The sequence below is a fragment of the Pteropus vampyrus genome, unplaced genomic scaffold (genome assembly GCF_000151845.1).
Source record: "Pteropus vampyrus isolate Shadow unplaced genomic scaffold, Pvam_2.0 Scaffold4, whole genome shotgun sequence".
In the NCBI taxonomy this organism is placed as follows: domain Eukaryota; kingdom Metazoa; phylum Chordata; class Mammalia; order Chiroptera; family Pteropodidae; genus Pteropus; species Pteropus vampyrus.
In genome coordinates, this window is record NW_011888785.1 from 15,750,479 (window position 1) to 15,768,452 (window position 17,974).

A 17,974-nucleotide genomic window follows, 5' to 3' on the forward strand; every position below is an offset into this window, starting at 1 on the left:
TTTTTTTAACTTTATTAAATCTTATACTACAGAATGTAATTTACCATTCTGTAACTTGTTTTCCTCATTTATTATATTTCTAAAATTAATCCATGTAAATATATATAGACCTATTTCACTCATTTTAAATGCTGTATAATATTCAATTATATGGTTAAACAGAAACCCATTATCTTGTTGATAGACAATTGTTTTCAATTTGTTTGCTACTAAAAACATCCTTGTACATGTTATTGGTATACTTTTGCCTGAATTTCTTTAGTGCACATAGCTATAAGTAAAATTGCTGGGTCACATGGTACATACATCTTCAACGTTACTAGATTCAGGTAAATTGATCTCCATAGAGGCTGTGTACTAGCTAACCACAAGACCAGTTGAGTTTATAAAATTCTATCTTTCCATTGGAAGTAACATTTATAACTAGAGTTGTCTTAGATTTAGAGGATTTCCAGATTAAAAACAAAGTTCATCTTTTTGTTATCATGATACCAATAGTACAGTAAAACTATTGCATCAATACTTAGAATGCATCAATACTTAGAATAATGCAATGGGCATTTGTCTCCTGAGTCCATAGGACTCCTTGTAAGCTGACTGTGCAGGTACACATCAGTTATTTCATTAATTTTGCAATAACTCACAATAATTCAGCTCTGCAATTGAATTTTTCGGTCCCACTTTTATGTTATGGCAAAGGTTTACTGTATTTTAGGGAGGTTATTTATTTGTCCAAGTGTATGACAGGACATACTCCACTCACCTACTATTTGTACATGAAAAAAACAAAGGCTGACCAGAGCCTCCTGGTCCACTGGAGAACACAACCCCTAACTAGAATCATAACTCTCTGGAGGCCTTCTATTACAGAATCAAGACAGCGAATGGGAAGAGCATAGACTCTGCTCCAAGTTTAGTCAGCTCTCTGTTAGTCCGCATCGGAATTAGAAAAATATATCAGTCAGATCCAATCAGGAGACAGAAACTATGCCTTAGTTAATGACCAAATATGTTACTAACTACATAAGTGAAAGATTATCATAAGGATAGCAATGGCAGAGAGCAATAACCACACACTGGCTGAGGGAATAAAGTAAAGTTGAAATTATTAAAATGTAAAAGTTTGGAGGAGGGGCCGCACATCTGAGGATGGAGCACTGCTTAGCAGGTGCTGGTTTCTCTGAGCATGGGACTGGGGTATGTGTGCTTGTGTGTGACAAAGTGTTGGGAAAACAGCAAACTGAATTATGTCGTTCCAATGGGAAAGAACTGCTGCTGGTGGGACAAAAGAGTGTTGCTGGGGTGACACTCAAGGAAAAACAGTCAAGAAGACCAGAGGTAGGTCTGGAGGTAAAAGACAATTGCTAAACAATTGGCATGCCCATGGTCACCAACTTTTATTGCTGAATTTGAAGTTAGAAGGGCTGAATTCACGTCTTGTAATTTAATGCTTCCTCCATTTATAAAATGAAGGTAATAGGAATACCCATGTCATAGATTTGGTTTGTGACTGAATGAGATTTTTGAAAGCAGGTAGCATACTGTCAAAGCACTATTCAAACAAAAGGCATCTTTAAAAAAGAGACATCTTGTGAATAAACTCCCTCTGTCACTAACTGTAGCGAATTTAGGGAGACAACCTCTCTGAGTCTCAGTTTTTTCATCAGCAAGACAAGAAAGCTAAACTTCTGCTTGTCCATACAGTTGTTGTGAGAATATAATTAAACAAAACTTATGAAAACATTTTGACAAATGTGAAACATTATACCAATGAAAGACATTTAGATATTAATCCCTTTCTTTTCTCATAGCATAAGCTTTGGAGTAAAACAGACCTTAGAATTCTAGCTCCATCATTCACTAGAAAGTTATCTTTTTTAATGTTAGGCTTTTGTTGCCTAATCTGAAAATGGAAATAATAATATAAACTCTTTGGACTGTGAGCATTAAGTGATCAATCACTAAGCACAAAAATCGATGCGGTGTAGGTTTTTAACAGATGTTAGCACTTCTCTTCCAAGGAGCCAAAATACCAAATGAAAGGAAGGTAGATGGACATGTAAGCTGCTTGTAGTTATTCTCAAGGAGAAGAACCTCACAGTTCTCTATACAGATCTACATTGATAATGCTATCCATGCAGGCTTTCATTATATCCTACCTGCAAGACAGCTAGTTATGCAGTATAGCTATTTGTTGTTTACAGCTGACATCCATTCTTACGGTCAGTGCCTGTGCTAAACAGTTACATATTTTGAATATCACCACTGTTTATGGACTGATGTAACAGCCTCTCTCTCCTACCTTTGTTATTGCCAGTATTTTCAAACACTTTTTATTGATGTGTGTGTATGTGTATGCGTGTGTGTGTGTGTGTGTGTGTGTGTGTGTGTATATAGCAAAAAAGTACATCTTGCCTCAAAAAATTAAAATTAAAAATAGAACTACCATATGATTCAGCAATTCTACTGAATATTTCTCTGAAGGAAACAAAATCAGAAACTCAAAAAGGTATATGCACCCTCATTTTCATTGGAGCATTATTTAGCTAAGTGTCCATCGATGAATGGACGAATAAAGAAAATGTGGTATACAAACGCAAACACACACACACACACAGAAATATTATTCCTACATAAACAAAAGGAAATCTTGCCATTTGTGACAACATGGATGAACCTTGAGGACATTATGATAAGTGAAATGTCAGGAAAGACAAATACTGTATGATCTCACTCGTAAGTGGAATATTAAAAAAAAAACTGAATTCATAGATAGAACAGATTGGTGGTTGTCAGAGGTGTGGGGGGTGAGGGGTGGGCAAAATGGGTGACGGGGGTCAAAAGGCACAAATTTCCAGTTATAAAATAAGTTATGGGGATGTAATATACAGTATGATGACTATAATTAATAATTTATTATATGTTTCAAAGTTGCTAAGAGTATATCTTAAAAGTTCTCATCTCAAGAAAAAATGGTGATGGATATTAACTAGACTTACTGTAGTGATCATTTCACAATATATACAAATATCAAGTCATTGCTATGCACTGGAAAATGTTATGTCAATTATATTTCAATTTTAAAAAAGTACATACTGTAAGTGTACAGCTCAACAAATTTTCACACACTGAATAAACCCATATTTCAGGACCTGGATCAAGAAACAGAACATTCCCAGTAACCCCTTCTTGTTCCCTTCCAAATTATTTCTCTTCCTTCTCTCAACTAAGGTTAACCACTATCATGATTTTCAATAGGGTGCCTTAAATGAAATCATAAAGTACATACTCCTTTCTCTCTGGATTTTTTCACTCAACATTATGTTTGTGAAATTCATTCATATTATTCTTCGTATTTGTAGACCATTCACTCTTAATACTATATGTATAATCCATTATGCGAATATACTCTTTTATTTATTCTGCTATTGATGAACATTTAGTAGGAAAGCAATTGTTTCCTTTTGGTCAGCTAAACTGTGTGATTTCAATCTTTTTAAATTTATTGAGACTAGCTTTATGGCTCAGCACATAGGCTACCTTAATAAACATACCATTTATTCTTAAAATATTCTGCAAGTGTTAGGTACAGCATTTTATGAATATCACATAGGTCAAGTTGACTGATAGTCTTGTTGGACTTTCCTGTCTTTACTGATACATTTATCTTGCTATGTTAATTGCTTAGAGAGGGGTGTTGAAATCTACAACTCTGGTTGTGAAATTGCATATTTTTTTGCTTTGTCAACTTTTTTCATGTATTTTGAAGGACTGTTATTAGCTTAATCCCCCCCTTAAGGGTGGACTAGACTTAGTAACTCAGTTCCAAAGAACAGAGTCAGGAAAGAAAAAAAAATCCAAACATTATGTTGGAGAAACCTGGCAGACACTATTTTTGCCAAGGGATCAAGTTTAATATCCCAAGTGATGTCGTGGGGTATCAGGTACCCCTGATGTGATATGACGACAGTACTTCATCTCTGTAGTATTCTTTCCAAAAACCCATAACCACAGTCTAATCATTAAAAAGTCAGATAAACACAAATTAAATACTATTCTACAAAATACCTAACCAGTACAACTATAAACTGTCAACATCATGAAAAACAAGGAAAGACTGAGAAACTGTCAAAGACCAGAGGAGACGAAGAAGACATAATAGTATGCAGTGTGCTGTCCTGGAATAGATTCCAGAACGGGATAAGGACATTAATGAAAAATCTAATGAAATCCAAAATGTGTGAAGTTTATTTAATAATAATGTACCAGTGTTAGTTTCTTCATAGATTTGACAAATGTAAAACGGTAACATGAGATGACAACATTAGGGGAAACTAAAACTAGATGAGTATACAGGAACTCTCTACAATTTCTATAGCTTTTCTATAAATCTGAAATTATTCCAAATAAAAAGTTAATTTAAAAAATTACCATTACACTTACTCTGTAAAGTCCTTTCCTGTATTTGAGAGGAAAGTTCCTATCTCATTTTGCCTTCCTCTATGAGATAAAGGAACCCATGGCTGTTTCTATATTTCTCTCTTTTCACTCCTAGTAAGTGGGTGACAGTAAGAACCTATGGTTCTTACTTATGATTTGCCAGCATTGTGAGGGTTCTTTGGTACTTTGTCAGTGAGATACCTGCAATAGATGCCCTATATATAGTTATTTGTCTCCATAGTTTTCTTTTACAGAAAGGTATAATTCAATTATATTATTTTTCTACTAGGAAACAACCTTACAGCTCTGCCTAGTGGTATCTATAACCTTTTTTCACTGAAGGATATAAATTTTGATGATAACCCTTTGCTGAGACCTCCAATGGAAATCTGTAAAGGAAAACAATTGTATACTATTGCACGCTATCTACAGAAGGCAGATGAAAGAGACGGTAGGTGATGAATGAGTGACTAGCTTGCAAGTTATTTTCTAGCATCATCTGTAAATTAAAAGATAGTTTGCTTTAATTAGAGGCTTTCAATATGGCAGAGACATTAAAATATTTATCATCTTCCCTAATCAGGAAGTTAGGAGTTTATTCTGATAATTCAAATTATTTAATCTAGGCCCATACAAACTGAACCATTGAAAACAGTTAAATCCAAGCAGAGGGGTGGGCTGTTTCCCATCTATTGTTCTCAATACCCTTCAATAGGTTTTTCATCATGGTTGTGCCCAGACTCAGAGAATCCACACACAGATTTCTTCACCAGTTCTGATCTGTATCACCATATGTAGTTGATCTAAAAGTTATTATTTAGCCTTGAAGGAAGTCCATAGATCCTTTCCACTGATGCCAGGCAGTTTTGGGCCCAGTATGATCATCTATCTGCAATCTTTAAGCAGTCTTCATTCCTTTCGTGCTCAAGCGCTCCTTTGGTTGTCCCTGATTATTTCAGAGAGTAGGTCCATTTTCTTTAAATGTTGTTCCATTGAAGCACATGGGGACTGGTTTCTCCAAGTCTGTGGTAGGCAAGTTTCACCATCCAATTCTTTCCCTGAGGCTGGGTTCCTGACAACTAAGCTTTTCCCTGCGACTCTGACTTTGTTGTTCATTGTTAATCTTCAGAATGGATATAGATTTTGGTCTCCCAATTTAATGCAGTATTTAAGAAGTATTAAATTAATAAGTCTTGTTCCAGATTTGGAGAAAGGAAATATTCAAAACTGTCCTTCAACTTTATTCTATCATGTATCCTGTCTATGTAATCAGGAGTTTACATCAGTATAATCTCACAATCTAGTGAGATGGTCACTTAAAATGTACACTCCTCTGTAAGCCACAATATACATCAATAGACTTGGCTACTGTTCAGAAGCTTTGGCAAGACTCAGGACTCACTGATGGAAAAAACCTAAGAGATAAAATTAAAAGCCACAGTAGTAGCTGATTTTTTCAACTTGCTATGCAAGTCGGTTCTGCCAATTATTATCGTAAAAAAGGGACATTTTGTGGTAACTTTATTGCTTTAGTATAAAGTTTTTATTTCCATAAATAATTCCTGTTAGGTAAGAGTACTTTAGAGAAGGCCTGTCAAGTTTATGATTAAACCTCCTTGCTAAAATTCTGTTACTCAAGTTCTTGAGGACGGAGGATTCATGTGGTTCTAGCCTCTGTTGGGACAGTACAATAGGCAACGGAAGCAGGCCAAAGTCAGTAAAAACAAGAGGATCCCAGACATTTATGTCCTTTCTTTATGCTAAAGGGGCCTTCGTACTGCAGGCTTGGTGAGAGAGTAGAGAGGAAGTCATCATGGAAGATGTATTTATTGTGCAATTAACAAAGAACATGGGGTCCTTTCTTTAAAGTTTTACTTAGAAGATTGTTTTTTATTTATATCATTAGCATATAATCTAGATTGAGGAATTATTGGTATAAATAAAATTTAAAAAACCCAGAAAGCATAGAACATATTTGAGATGATTATGGGGGCAGGGAGTGGGGGAGGAGGAGGGGAGAGCACTCGTTCTTAAAAATTTCCAAAGTACCTTGGGCCAACAAAAAAAAATGACTATAGTTCAAATTAGCTAAAAGCTTTTTTTTAAAACTAAAAACTTTCTACTTATATCTAACCAACAATTCATTAAATGAGTGATTTGAATATAAAATATGCATATATATATATACAATATTTATAGTAGATGTGAACTTGGCTTCTCAAGATGGTACATAAAGAAGCATATTAAAAAGCCAGTTTATATATTAAGTCTGCATTTTACACTTCAATTTTAATTGACATATATATTTGGTAGGCGCACAGAAGTAAGAAACTGGATATAATATTAACAAAATAAAATATGATTTTCAAAAGTGATGGCCTAAATTTTCTTTTATGTTCAAATGTAGAGAAAATCTTAGAGAAGATCTTCAAGATAGTTGCCAACAACATCACTGAAACAAATTTTCAATTTTTGTGTCAAAAATTGAACCTGCCAATCTCAGAAACTGATATGTCTACAAAAAGGTATGTATGAATGATAACATGTGGTATAAGCTTATTCTCATGTAATATTATGTAATATTAACATTACATGGTTGTGAAATATTCACATTAACATGAACTCTAATTTGCTGTAAAAGACTGATTTTAGTTTATTATACATTTGGGATCCATGCTGGTATATGTAGTAGTTAAGAGCAAGAGCTCTGAGGACAGATTGCTTGGCTTTAAATTCCAACTGGTTTTGTGAACTTGGAAAAGTCCTTTAACTTCCGTGTGCTTCGGTTTCTTCATAGGTAAAATGGATATATTTACCTAAGAGAGCTATCACGTGATCAAGTTATAAAGCATGTAGTACTGTAGTAGTAATGTACTGGTTTATAGTAAATATCTATAATTATTGTTTTGAGGTCTTGAGTAAATCTCTCAGAATCGAATGTTAATTGAATTATCGATTTTCTACAAGGAAGCAAGCGGGGGTGGGGGTGGGGCAGAGGAGATTGGGGTAACATTTACTTTCTATGTGCTAGACTCTGTGCTAAAATTTTAAATGAACTAGCTTTACCAATTAATTTAATCCTCACTTCAATCTGGTAAGTTGGTTTAAAAACCTAGATATATAATATTTAGATAGTTTAAAACAATGTTCCTTAAATAATTATTTAAAAATTTTTCAGCACTGTTTCATTAAGTGAGAGAGTCCTCCAAGCACTTGATAGGTGGAAAATGGAAAGTAACAACTTGTCACTAACCACGGCTGCTTTAAGAGATCAACTAACTCGGTCACTAACTATGATAGGAGCATATGAAATTATGGACAAAATAACAGCTTTAAAACTTTTTACATGTGCAATTAAATTCTGAATGGTGTATCTATCCATAATAAAAACTGAAAACTTATGATACACTTATATAATTGAAACTGGATCTAAAAGAATTGCATGTCATGTCTCTCTTCATGCATTCCTAAGAGATGACAATTTATGGCTACCACTCTGTTATCATAATAAAACATTAAAAACATTTTTGTGTATTTGTTCTATTGCCCTGGAATTATGATATTGAATTTTATTTTTAATTTTATTTCAATTTTAAATTCCATTTAAAAATTGTTTGTTATCTATATCTAAGAGGAGATTTATTATAGGAATTGGCTCACATGGTTATGGAGGCTGAGCAGTCTCACAATCTGAATGTCTGCAAGCCAGAGGATCAGGAAACCTAGTGGTATAATTCAGTCCAAGGTCAAAGGCCTGAGAATCGATCTGGACTTCCAATGTCCAAAGACAGCAAAAATGGACATCCCAGCTCAAGAAGAATTTGCCCTGCCTTTACCTTTTTGGATCATTTGGCCCCCAAAAGATTGGATAATTCCTGCCCAGATTAGTGAGGGTGAATCTCTTTAACTCCATCTACTGAATCAAATGCAAATCTCTTCCAGAAACACCCTCACAGACATCACACCTAGAAATAATGTTTTACCAGCTATCTGGGCATCCCTTAGCCCAGTCAAGTTGACAAATAAATTTACCCATCACACCAGCCATGTCTGAAACTAACAGTACTTCTGAACTCTTTACTTTCCACTCGCTTTACTCATTTATAACAATCAGCCTATGGTAAAATTGCTTGTGTTATACACTATTTCGCTTAAAGTCATAGAATCTACTGACGACATTAAGTGGGGACATTACTATACTCTTATCCCTTCTGGAAAAAGTTTAAAAACAGTATTAGAGACCTAGGTGTTATAGTTGTAAACCCAATATTTTGCACTGCACTTCCAAAACAACAAAGACAATAAAATATGCACGGTTTAAAACAAATCTGCTAAATCAATTCTTTTAATTTGGTCTCACATCACAAAGTTTACTATATCTTTCAAACAGAAAACTTTTATAAAGTAACAAAAAGTGCACTATGTCTAGAATATTCTTAACTACTTGTATTAAGTCTCCTATTCAAAGTTATGGAAACCAAGGTCAGTGTAAATGAGTAAAAACTGATGAATCCTGAAGAACTGTTAGTTTCAGACATGAAAAGTGAAGAGTTTGGACTACTCTTTACCAGGGCCATTTCTTGGGGTTTTGTTTGCAGTGAACAACCTTGAGGGATAAGGTAATGCTTCTCTCCAGGGTAAAGAGCAGTCTTGCTTACTCAGTGCTATAAAATGGTGAGTTCTTCAAGTTCGATGTTTCTTAACTATGATAAAAACCCACCACATGAGGTATCCATTTGGGTCCATACTGCATTGCCCCATGAGACTTGGAAGGCAAGGGAGAATCAATACAAACATACAGATGCTTATGCTGCTTGCTATGTGGCCATAAGGTCCTTTGTCTCTGATTTAGGAGTCTAGTCTTCTGCCACATGAAAAAGCAACAAGGTAATTTTTAGCTTGAGAGCAGGGTAAAATCAAAGCCCACACCCAACAGGTGTTTGAGGCTGTAGAACTGCAAAAGCACAGGAATGTGCAACAGTAAATGAAAAAGGTTTGTGGGGCAAGATAGGAGATGAGTTGGTAAGAGATGCATAGATCTGATCATGAATAGGGCCTTTTGGTGTTGAGCCAGAAATTTAAACCTTTGAATGTCAGTTGCATTTTAGTCAGTAATAGATTATCTAATGTGTATAAATGCTTATATTTCAGAAGCCATGTGTCAGAGAGGCAAGTATGGGTCCCGGATCTAGGAAATTCCTGGGTTTGAAGTGCAGAGTCTACATCTAATACAGGTGTGATGTTGAACAAGTTATTTAACCTCTCCAAATCTCAGTTTCCTAAGCTGCAAAATGAAGTATTTGAAATCGGGTTTTCCCCAGAAGCAGACCCTGAGAAAGGATTTTGGTGCACAACATTTCACTGGGAGGTGATCCCAGGAATTACGAAAAGAGTAGTGCAGAAGTAAGAAAGAGAAGGAAGTGAGCGGTTTTTAATTGTGGGCAAATAGAACTTCATGCCCTGGGGACCTTTGGTAGAAAGTATGGAACACATCTCAGAGTTATTCAATCCAATGAGTGAGGAAGCTAGAATATTTATTCTTCGACTTCTTTTCATCATGGCTAAGGGCTGCTTCTAGGGGTTCCGTAGCACTACTTGCCTGCCCCAGGCTAGCCAAGAGAAAGCTGTAAGGTGGAGAGATGTAGATACATACATTAGGATACCTACAACATAATCAGAAACACGTCTAGGAGATTTGAGTGTGGCATTAATAGTGCTACTATTGGGATCATAATATTTTTTCAGGGTTATGGGGATTAAAAAAAGGTTAGTCATTTTGAAACAGGGTGATGGTGTTTGTCTAAGACCCAAGATCTAGAATCCTGCTGTCATAGCTACTCTCTGATGATCTGGAAAAAGCCCTATGTATGGAGGATGAGACCAAGCAAGTAGTTTTATTAAAACCCTTTCAGGTGCAAAGAATAAAAACTCTATCTAGTTAAGCTAAAAGGAAACCCTACTCACATAACTAAAGCCAGAGAAGACCTTGTAAAACTAGCTTTAGGGTCAACTGTGAGGAAGAAAAATTTAACAAAACAAAAAACATTGCAACATGTTTGGGCTTTGGGGGCAAAAACTGTTAAAAATAATTTTATTAAAATTTTACTGTAGTAGGAAGAGAACAGTAGGATAGATAAAACTACTGCAGTTTTTAGAGTCTTTGAATACAATGTACCTTTATGAAAAGCTTAGGAAGCTTACTGTTGCATAAAAACAATAACAACATAATCTTTCAATTAAAAACCATCTCTAATTTTCACAAGTTATTTTGTGACATCTAATTTAGCTAAACAGTTTTTCACAAACATTAGAAGGAGTAAAGTCAATTAAAGTTTTCACTTGTGTAAAAGAGAAGTAAACTAATAAGTTTATTTGCACTAGGAGAATTTTTACTTTCTTGAGAAGAGCTTGTGAAAAGTTGCCAAAAGAAAACTGCATTTCTGGGGGAGACAATTTATTTTAGTTTTTTATTTAGCTAATAAATTTTACTGTTAAGAAGTTAAACTCCAATCCTAAAAAAGAAAATAAAGGTTTAACAAAATTTTTTTTCCTAAAGAAGAAATACTTTTATTTCATCACTACATTAAAAAACTCAAGATTCTTTGCTATTCCCTTGTCTCAGCTTTTGTCTATGTTTTAGCCTCATTTTCTCAGGTTTTTCTCTGTGACAGGGAATGCCTATTGGTAGTTTATAATAAAAATAAATAAAAAGTTGATTTCTCTAGCTATTCTAGAAAGAGTCCAATTGGCTTGGTTGATACTATGAACTCACACCTTGGACTGATAGATTTTAGAAGTGAGTAGCTTTCTTTATCCCTAACCTTATTTTCAAAACTCTTGTTGATGATGAAGAAAGGCAAATTTAAGAAAAAAACATCCTGGCAAAAGGACATTGTTCATCCTAAAGCCCTTGACCTGATGGTGTCATTGGTAATTCTATCAAACATTTAAAGAAGAATACCAGTTCTTTTGTATTTTATTTTTTTAAATGCCAGTTTATTATTTTTTTCATATTACACATACATAAGTTTTTCTTAACATTTTATTTTTTATTTTCTCCCTCCTTCCTCCCCCCTCCCTTCTGGTAACCACTAGTCCAATGTCCATGTCCATGAGTCTCTGTTTGTTTGTCCTGTTCATTTGTTGCTTTTAGGTTTTAGGTTTGTATCCCACATATGTGATACCATGTGATTTTCAACCTTTTCTGTTTGGTTTATTTCGCTTAGTATGATTATTTCAAGGTCCACCCATGTTGTTGCAAATGGCAGTATTTCATCTCTTTTTATGGCTGAGTAATATTCCATTGTATATATGTACCACAGTTTCTTTAGCCAATTACCACTCCTTCTTAAACTTTCTCCACATCTTCCTTTAGTTCTTTGAGCTTTTAAAGACAGCTGTTTTAAAGTCTTTGTCTAGTAGATCTGTCATCAAGTCTTTTTCAGGAACAGATTCTGTTTGTTTTTCCCTTTGAATGGTTCATACTTTCCTATTTCTTTGTATGCCTTGTGATTTTTGTTGTTGTTGTTGAAAAATGGACATTTGAATCTAATAATGTGGTAACTCTGGAAATCAGGTTTGCTGTTTTTCGTTCTGATTGTTGCAGGCTGTCTATGATGAGGATGGGCCTGGTATATAAACTTAAGTTCTTCGAGGGTCTTTCTGAGTCTTTCCCTGAGCATGTATGCTCACTTTCTAATTTTCCTCACATATACAGTAGTTTTGTTAAGTTTTTGTTCTATTCTTTAATGTCTGGCTCCCAAAAGAGAAAAAAGAGAAAAATGCAGGGCAGAGGGAAGGGCACCAGCCCTTTAAATCCCCTTAAAGTCACTTCAAGGAAGGGGGGCCTGCAATAATTGTGGAAGGTACAACAATGGTCATTCACCTTTTTTCCGTACCTGTGTTCAGAAGCAGTAACCAGTAAGAGGAGGGCAGATCCCCAATATATGGAGGACAGGGTCCTTCTTGCCTACCTTGGCTCCTGCAGGTTGTGAGCAGGCTGCTCCAGGATCACATGCACAGCTGCCTTGCCAGTAGATTGGCAATGGGGGGGGCGGTGTGGGGGCTGGGTAGCTGCTACTGTACTAAGAGCTGAAATTGACCAAAATCAACTGCAATTTATCACCAAAGCTTCTCTTAGAAGTTGAAAGCCTTCAAGAGACTCCAGGGCTCCAAAACTGTTATATCAGATTCCGCCAGTGCAATTGCTGTCCAGGTTGGGAGACAGATTCCTGTTGTTCCCTTGAATTCCCCTGAATTCTCTTGCAGTAAACATTTTTGTTTTTCTTCAAAAATACTTCCTAGCTAATATCCAAGTAGCGAAATCAGTATGTATGAATAACTACTCTGCCTTCTAGTGCCCAGTTATTTTATGGAAGGGTCACATCCTTAGTCACTCCCACATAGCCACTACTATCACCTTTGCTGCCACTCCTGCGCTATGTGTTTCTTTTGTGTGTATCTGGTTCCTCCTTCATGAAGTAGGAATGGAGCTTTGGCAGTAACCATAGTGAAATTACACCTCAGAGTAGAGTTAAAATTGAGGAACTGTCATCATGTTGGTTTGAAGGTGGCAAGCTAAAACTTTTCTATGATAAAGTTTAATATTAAAAGGCAATAATGATAAAATAATCAATCCATTAGGAAGGAAATTATAAACATATAAGCACGACAGACCTCCAAAATACATGAAGTGAAAACTTACAGACTTGAAGAGACAATTTAATCAATGCAACAATAACAGGCAGATCCTTCATACTCCACTTTCAACAATAGATAAAACTAGACAGAAGATCAACAAAGAAAGAGCACTTAAACAACACTATAAACCAACTTGACCCAACAAGTACTATAGAAGACTGCAACAAACAACAGAATAAACATTCTTCTCCAGTGCACACAGAACATTCATTCTCCAGGATAGAACATATGTATGCTAGGTCATCAAACCAGCTTCAATAAATTGAAAAGTGTTGAAATCATGCAAAGTATGTATATAGTCAAAATAAGAGTGAAATTAGAAACCAATAACAAAAAATGAGAAATTAAACAAATATGTGGAAATTAAATAACACACTGTTAAATAACTAATGGCCAAAGATGAAATCAAAGGGAAATTGAGAACTTTTGGGAAGTACATTGAGAAGAATAAAAATAAAGACACAACATAGCAAAATTCTTAATTATGAGATGCAGTGAAAACTTAGAGGGAAATTTATATCTGTAAATGTCTACATTAAAAAATTAATCCGGTTTTAAATTAATAACCTAACATCCTACCTTAACAGAAAAGGAAGATGAACAACACCGGTGGTAACAATAACACTAGAAAAATGAGAGTAAACACTGGAAAAATGAGAGTAACTAAATTGAAAGCTAGAAAAAGGAAGGAAATAATAAAGATTAGGATGGAGATAAATACACAACAGAGAAACAATAAAGAAATCCAACAAAACCAAAGACTGGCCTTTGGAAAGATCGACAAAATGGACCAAAAAAAAAAAAAAAAAGGACAAACCTTTAGCTATACTGTTCATGAAAAAATAAAACAACTCAAATTGCTAAAGTAAGGAACAAAAGGTAGGAAACCACAGATCTTACAGAGATAAAAGGATTATAAGAGAATATTATGAATAACTGCATGACAACAAATTAGATAACATAGATATATTCCAAATTCCTAGGAAGAGCTATTCCTAAGATAGAAATAGAATATCTGAATAGACTAATAAGAAGAAATTGAATTGTTAATCAACAACCACCCACCCACCCAACCCGACTCCCCCCCCAAAAAAAAATCCCAGGTCCAGATAGCTTCACTGGTGAATTCTACCAAATGTTCAAAGAAGAATTAATACCAATTCTTCACAAACTCTTCCAAAATGCAGAAGAGAAGGAAACACTTCGCAATTCACTTTATGAGGCTAGTGTAATACTAAAACCAGACAAAGAAATCACAAGAAAAGAAACTATAGGTCTATATCCCTTATGAAAATAGATGCAAACGCCCTCATCAAAATATGAGCAAACCAAACTCAACAACATTAAAAAGGATTATATACCATGACCAGGTGAGATTTATTCCAAGAATGATGTAATGTTGGTTTAACAAACGAAAATCAATCTAAGTAACATAGTAATAAGGACAGAAAACCATATGATCAGCTCAATAGACACGGAAAGTCATTTGATAAACTGCAACACCCTTTCACCTCTAGGATCTGCACTTACCATTTCTATTAACATTGTGCTGGAGCTTCAAGCCATGGAATTAGGCAAGAAAAAAAATTAAAGGTATCATATTGGAAAGGAATAAATAAAACTATATTTGCAGATGACACAATCTTATACCTAGAAAATCCTAATGAATCTATTAAAAAACTACTAGAATGAATAAATGAGTTCAGTTAAATAGCAAGATACAAGATCAATTTATAAAAATTACTTATATTTATATAATTACAAAGAACAATCTGAAATAAAATTAAGAAAATAATTCCATGTATAATGACATCAAAAAGAATAAAATAGTTATGAAGACATTTAACAGAAGAAGTGAAAGGCTTGAAACAGAAGACATTATTGAAAGAAATAAAAGAAGACCTAAATAAACAGAAAGACCTCTGTGTTTATGGATTGCAAGACAATGTTGTTAAGATGGCAAGACTCCCCAAACTGATCTATATTCAATGCAGTCCCTATGAAAAGTCCAGCTAGCTTTTTGCAGACAATGACAAGTTGATTCTAAAATTCATATAAAAACTCAAGGGACCCCCTAATAGACAAATCAATCTTGAAAATGACCTACCAAGTCAGAAGACTCATACTTCTCACTTCGAACTTACTAGAAAGGAACAGTAATCAAGATAAAAATTCATGTGCTGAAGTCCTAATCCCCAATGTGACTGTTTTTGGACACAGGGCCTGTGACATGATAAAGGTTAAATAAGGTCCTAAGAGCTAGTGTCCTTATAAGAAGAGGAAGAAAGACCTGAGCTTCCTGTCCCTACATGTGAGGACAGTGGAAGGCAGCAGTCTGCAAGGAACTGAATCAGCCAGCACCCTGACCTGGGTATTCCAGGCTCCAGAACTGTGAGAAGGCTTCTGTTGTTTCAGAACAAAAAAGAAAAAAACAAACAAACCCCAAACTCATGTTTTAAATTAGTATGCGCTTTAGAAAGTAATTACCCCTGCCACTGTATTTGTGTATTTCTTATGGTGATATTAGACCTGGTGTGACGCATTCTGATAATATGGTCCTGGGGAGGTAAGCTGAAATCTGATGTGATATTTCTATGGGTAAGAGAGGGACTCTTATTGAAAGTAGGGAATAAACTAAAAAATTTATTGTTAAATCATATAGAGAAGACATTCAAGTCCATGATTGCTATCTGAAACCCTCAGAATAGGTCATTTTTTCCATCAGATTTTTTTTTTTTCACATTTTAAAAAGGAAAAACATGCAGAGTTTGTACATTTTTAACACCCTCAGCACAACCTGGGGTGCCACCCATTATCAAACAGTATTTCCATAGTGAAACATGAGTACCCACACCACATGGAATAAACACAGATTATAAATATCCGCTAATTAGTTTAGGTTTTGATGCCAAATGCAGTTGTACCAAACTTCTAGATAAAAACCCTCAGGTTCAAGAGCTTTTTAGTTTTCCTCTCTGTGGTTAAGGGGTAATGGATCTGTGGGAGTGGAAAGGGGTTTAGAATGGAAGATGTCAACTCCTGTCTCTTAGTGGACTTTTTTCTCTTTAATTTACAAACAAGACAGATTAATTTATTTTCTGGCAAAGAGGTAGAGCACAGAAAATAGGAGGGATTCTGTAGTGCCCGACTCTCCATTCAGGCCTAGTTTCCTGTTATTCTCACATTTAATTTCCTTTTATTAATCTCTAACCCTATAGTGATTTTGTAGTCTCATCTTCTAAGAAGATTTAAGGGACTTTCCTCTGTCTAGGCACACAGTGATAAAACATTAAAGCCTATTAATTCCAGCATTTTATTACACATTAATGATTAATAAGCAGGTGAATCTCAGGACTAGATTTGAGATAAGAGGATGAACAGTATCTTCTGTCCTGGCGATTCTTCCATTTTCATCCTGGAAGATTTTGCTTTGACTACTTTAAACTAGGCAATGGTCCTTTTATATGACCATCACTTATCTTCATAATATACTTTAAACCCATGAGCACTAACTGCCAAATCACTGGACAAACATAATGAGAACACAGATTTGATACTTGTTACTGACAGTGGCAGACAGAATCTTGTTAACCTAAAAACATAAATGGAATTAATTGTTAAATCATAGGTTTTTTACCTAACAGAGCATTAAGTCATTTTATCAAATCCCAAGCTTTGTTTAAGTATGTACATACATATATACATATATAAGAATTTATGCCATATGATTAGTAGTTATTCATTAAAAGCAATTACTCTTAGTTTATATAAATATACATTTATTTTTTATTTGTGTTTATGCATTACTAAAATTTTCAGATAATTATAGATATTCTTCACAAGTGATAATATCTTAAAAGTTAGTTATAACGTACAATTGGAAACTATATCAATGAACTTTTTGTATTCTGTAAAAATTTATTGCTCTAAATTGTACTTTGAATGGATGTTTCATGCATGATTTTGTAACATCATGCATTGGTAATTGAAAATACTGATTCATTGAATCATGTACTTAATAACTTTAATAAAATTAATGCTACAGTTTCATCAAGGACATTCTTAAGTGAAACAGGCACTTTTTTTTCTATTGCAAGTGCATGGCAGTATAGAAAAATGACTACCACTGATTCGTGCTGAGGTGCCAGAAGTTTTATTTACTATTGATTTTACATCATGAGTACAAATTCCAGCAGTAACAAAGCAAATAAGAGTATTTTTATAAAGAGTCTTGATTTTGTAGAGGCCCAAAAAGGGTCCTGGGGATCCCCAGAGGGCCATGGACCACAACTTGAGAACTGCTATGATAGGTTTTAGGATAAACACAGAACATAAAGCTATGATCCCTTTTCTCGAGTTCATCTTCTAAGAGAGGAAACCTATGGAGATGATTACAACATAGCTTTAGTGAAATAAGAAACAGCAGCAGTGTGGAGGATCAAGATAAGCACGGAAGCAGAGACCAGGTAGGATACTGTTGCAGCAGTGCAGGCAAGCAATGATTAGGGCCTGACCTAATAAAAATGAAGAAACTTAAAATAAACTAGTGGAATTTTAGCATTTGGTGAATGATTAGATGTGAGGCATGAAGGAGGAGGGCAATGAGGTGGATAGTAGTACCCTTCCTTGACAGGCATTCAGGAGAGGCAGGGTGACAGACAGGTGGGCAGAGATAACGAGTTTAGTTTTACCATTTACTGACTGTGAGAGATGAATGTTAGGTCTCTGGGCAGAGGCGTCCAGCAGACAACTGGATGGATATTCCTGCTCCTTCCCAGAGAGCTTTGCAGTTTTCTCAGTCACTGCTGTATCCTTAGTGCCTACAATACCTAGC

General features: G+C 35.0%; 1 protein-coding gene across 1 annotated transcript in view; it reads left to right on the plus strand.

Annotated features, from left to right (window-relative positions):
• Nucleotides 1-7,805, plus strand: part of LRRD1 (leucine rich repeats and death domain containing 1) — a 15,661-nt gene extending 7,856 nt beyond the window's left edge. Inside the window, exons 3-5 of the mRNA XM_011363786.1 lie at nucleotides 4,730-4,891; nucleotides 6,848-6,965; nucleotides 7,619-7,805. Of these exons, the coding sequence (XP_011362088.1) occupies nucleotides 4,730-4,891; nucleotides 6,848-6,965; nucleotides 7,619-7,805 (467 nt within the window). The remainder of the gene's footprint in view (nucleotides 1-4,729; nucleotides 4,892-6,847; nucleotides 6,966-7,618) is intronic.
• The last annotated feature ends 10,169 nt before the right edge of the window (nucleotides 7,806-17,974 follow it).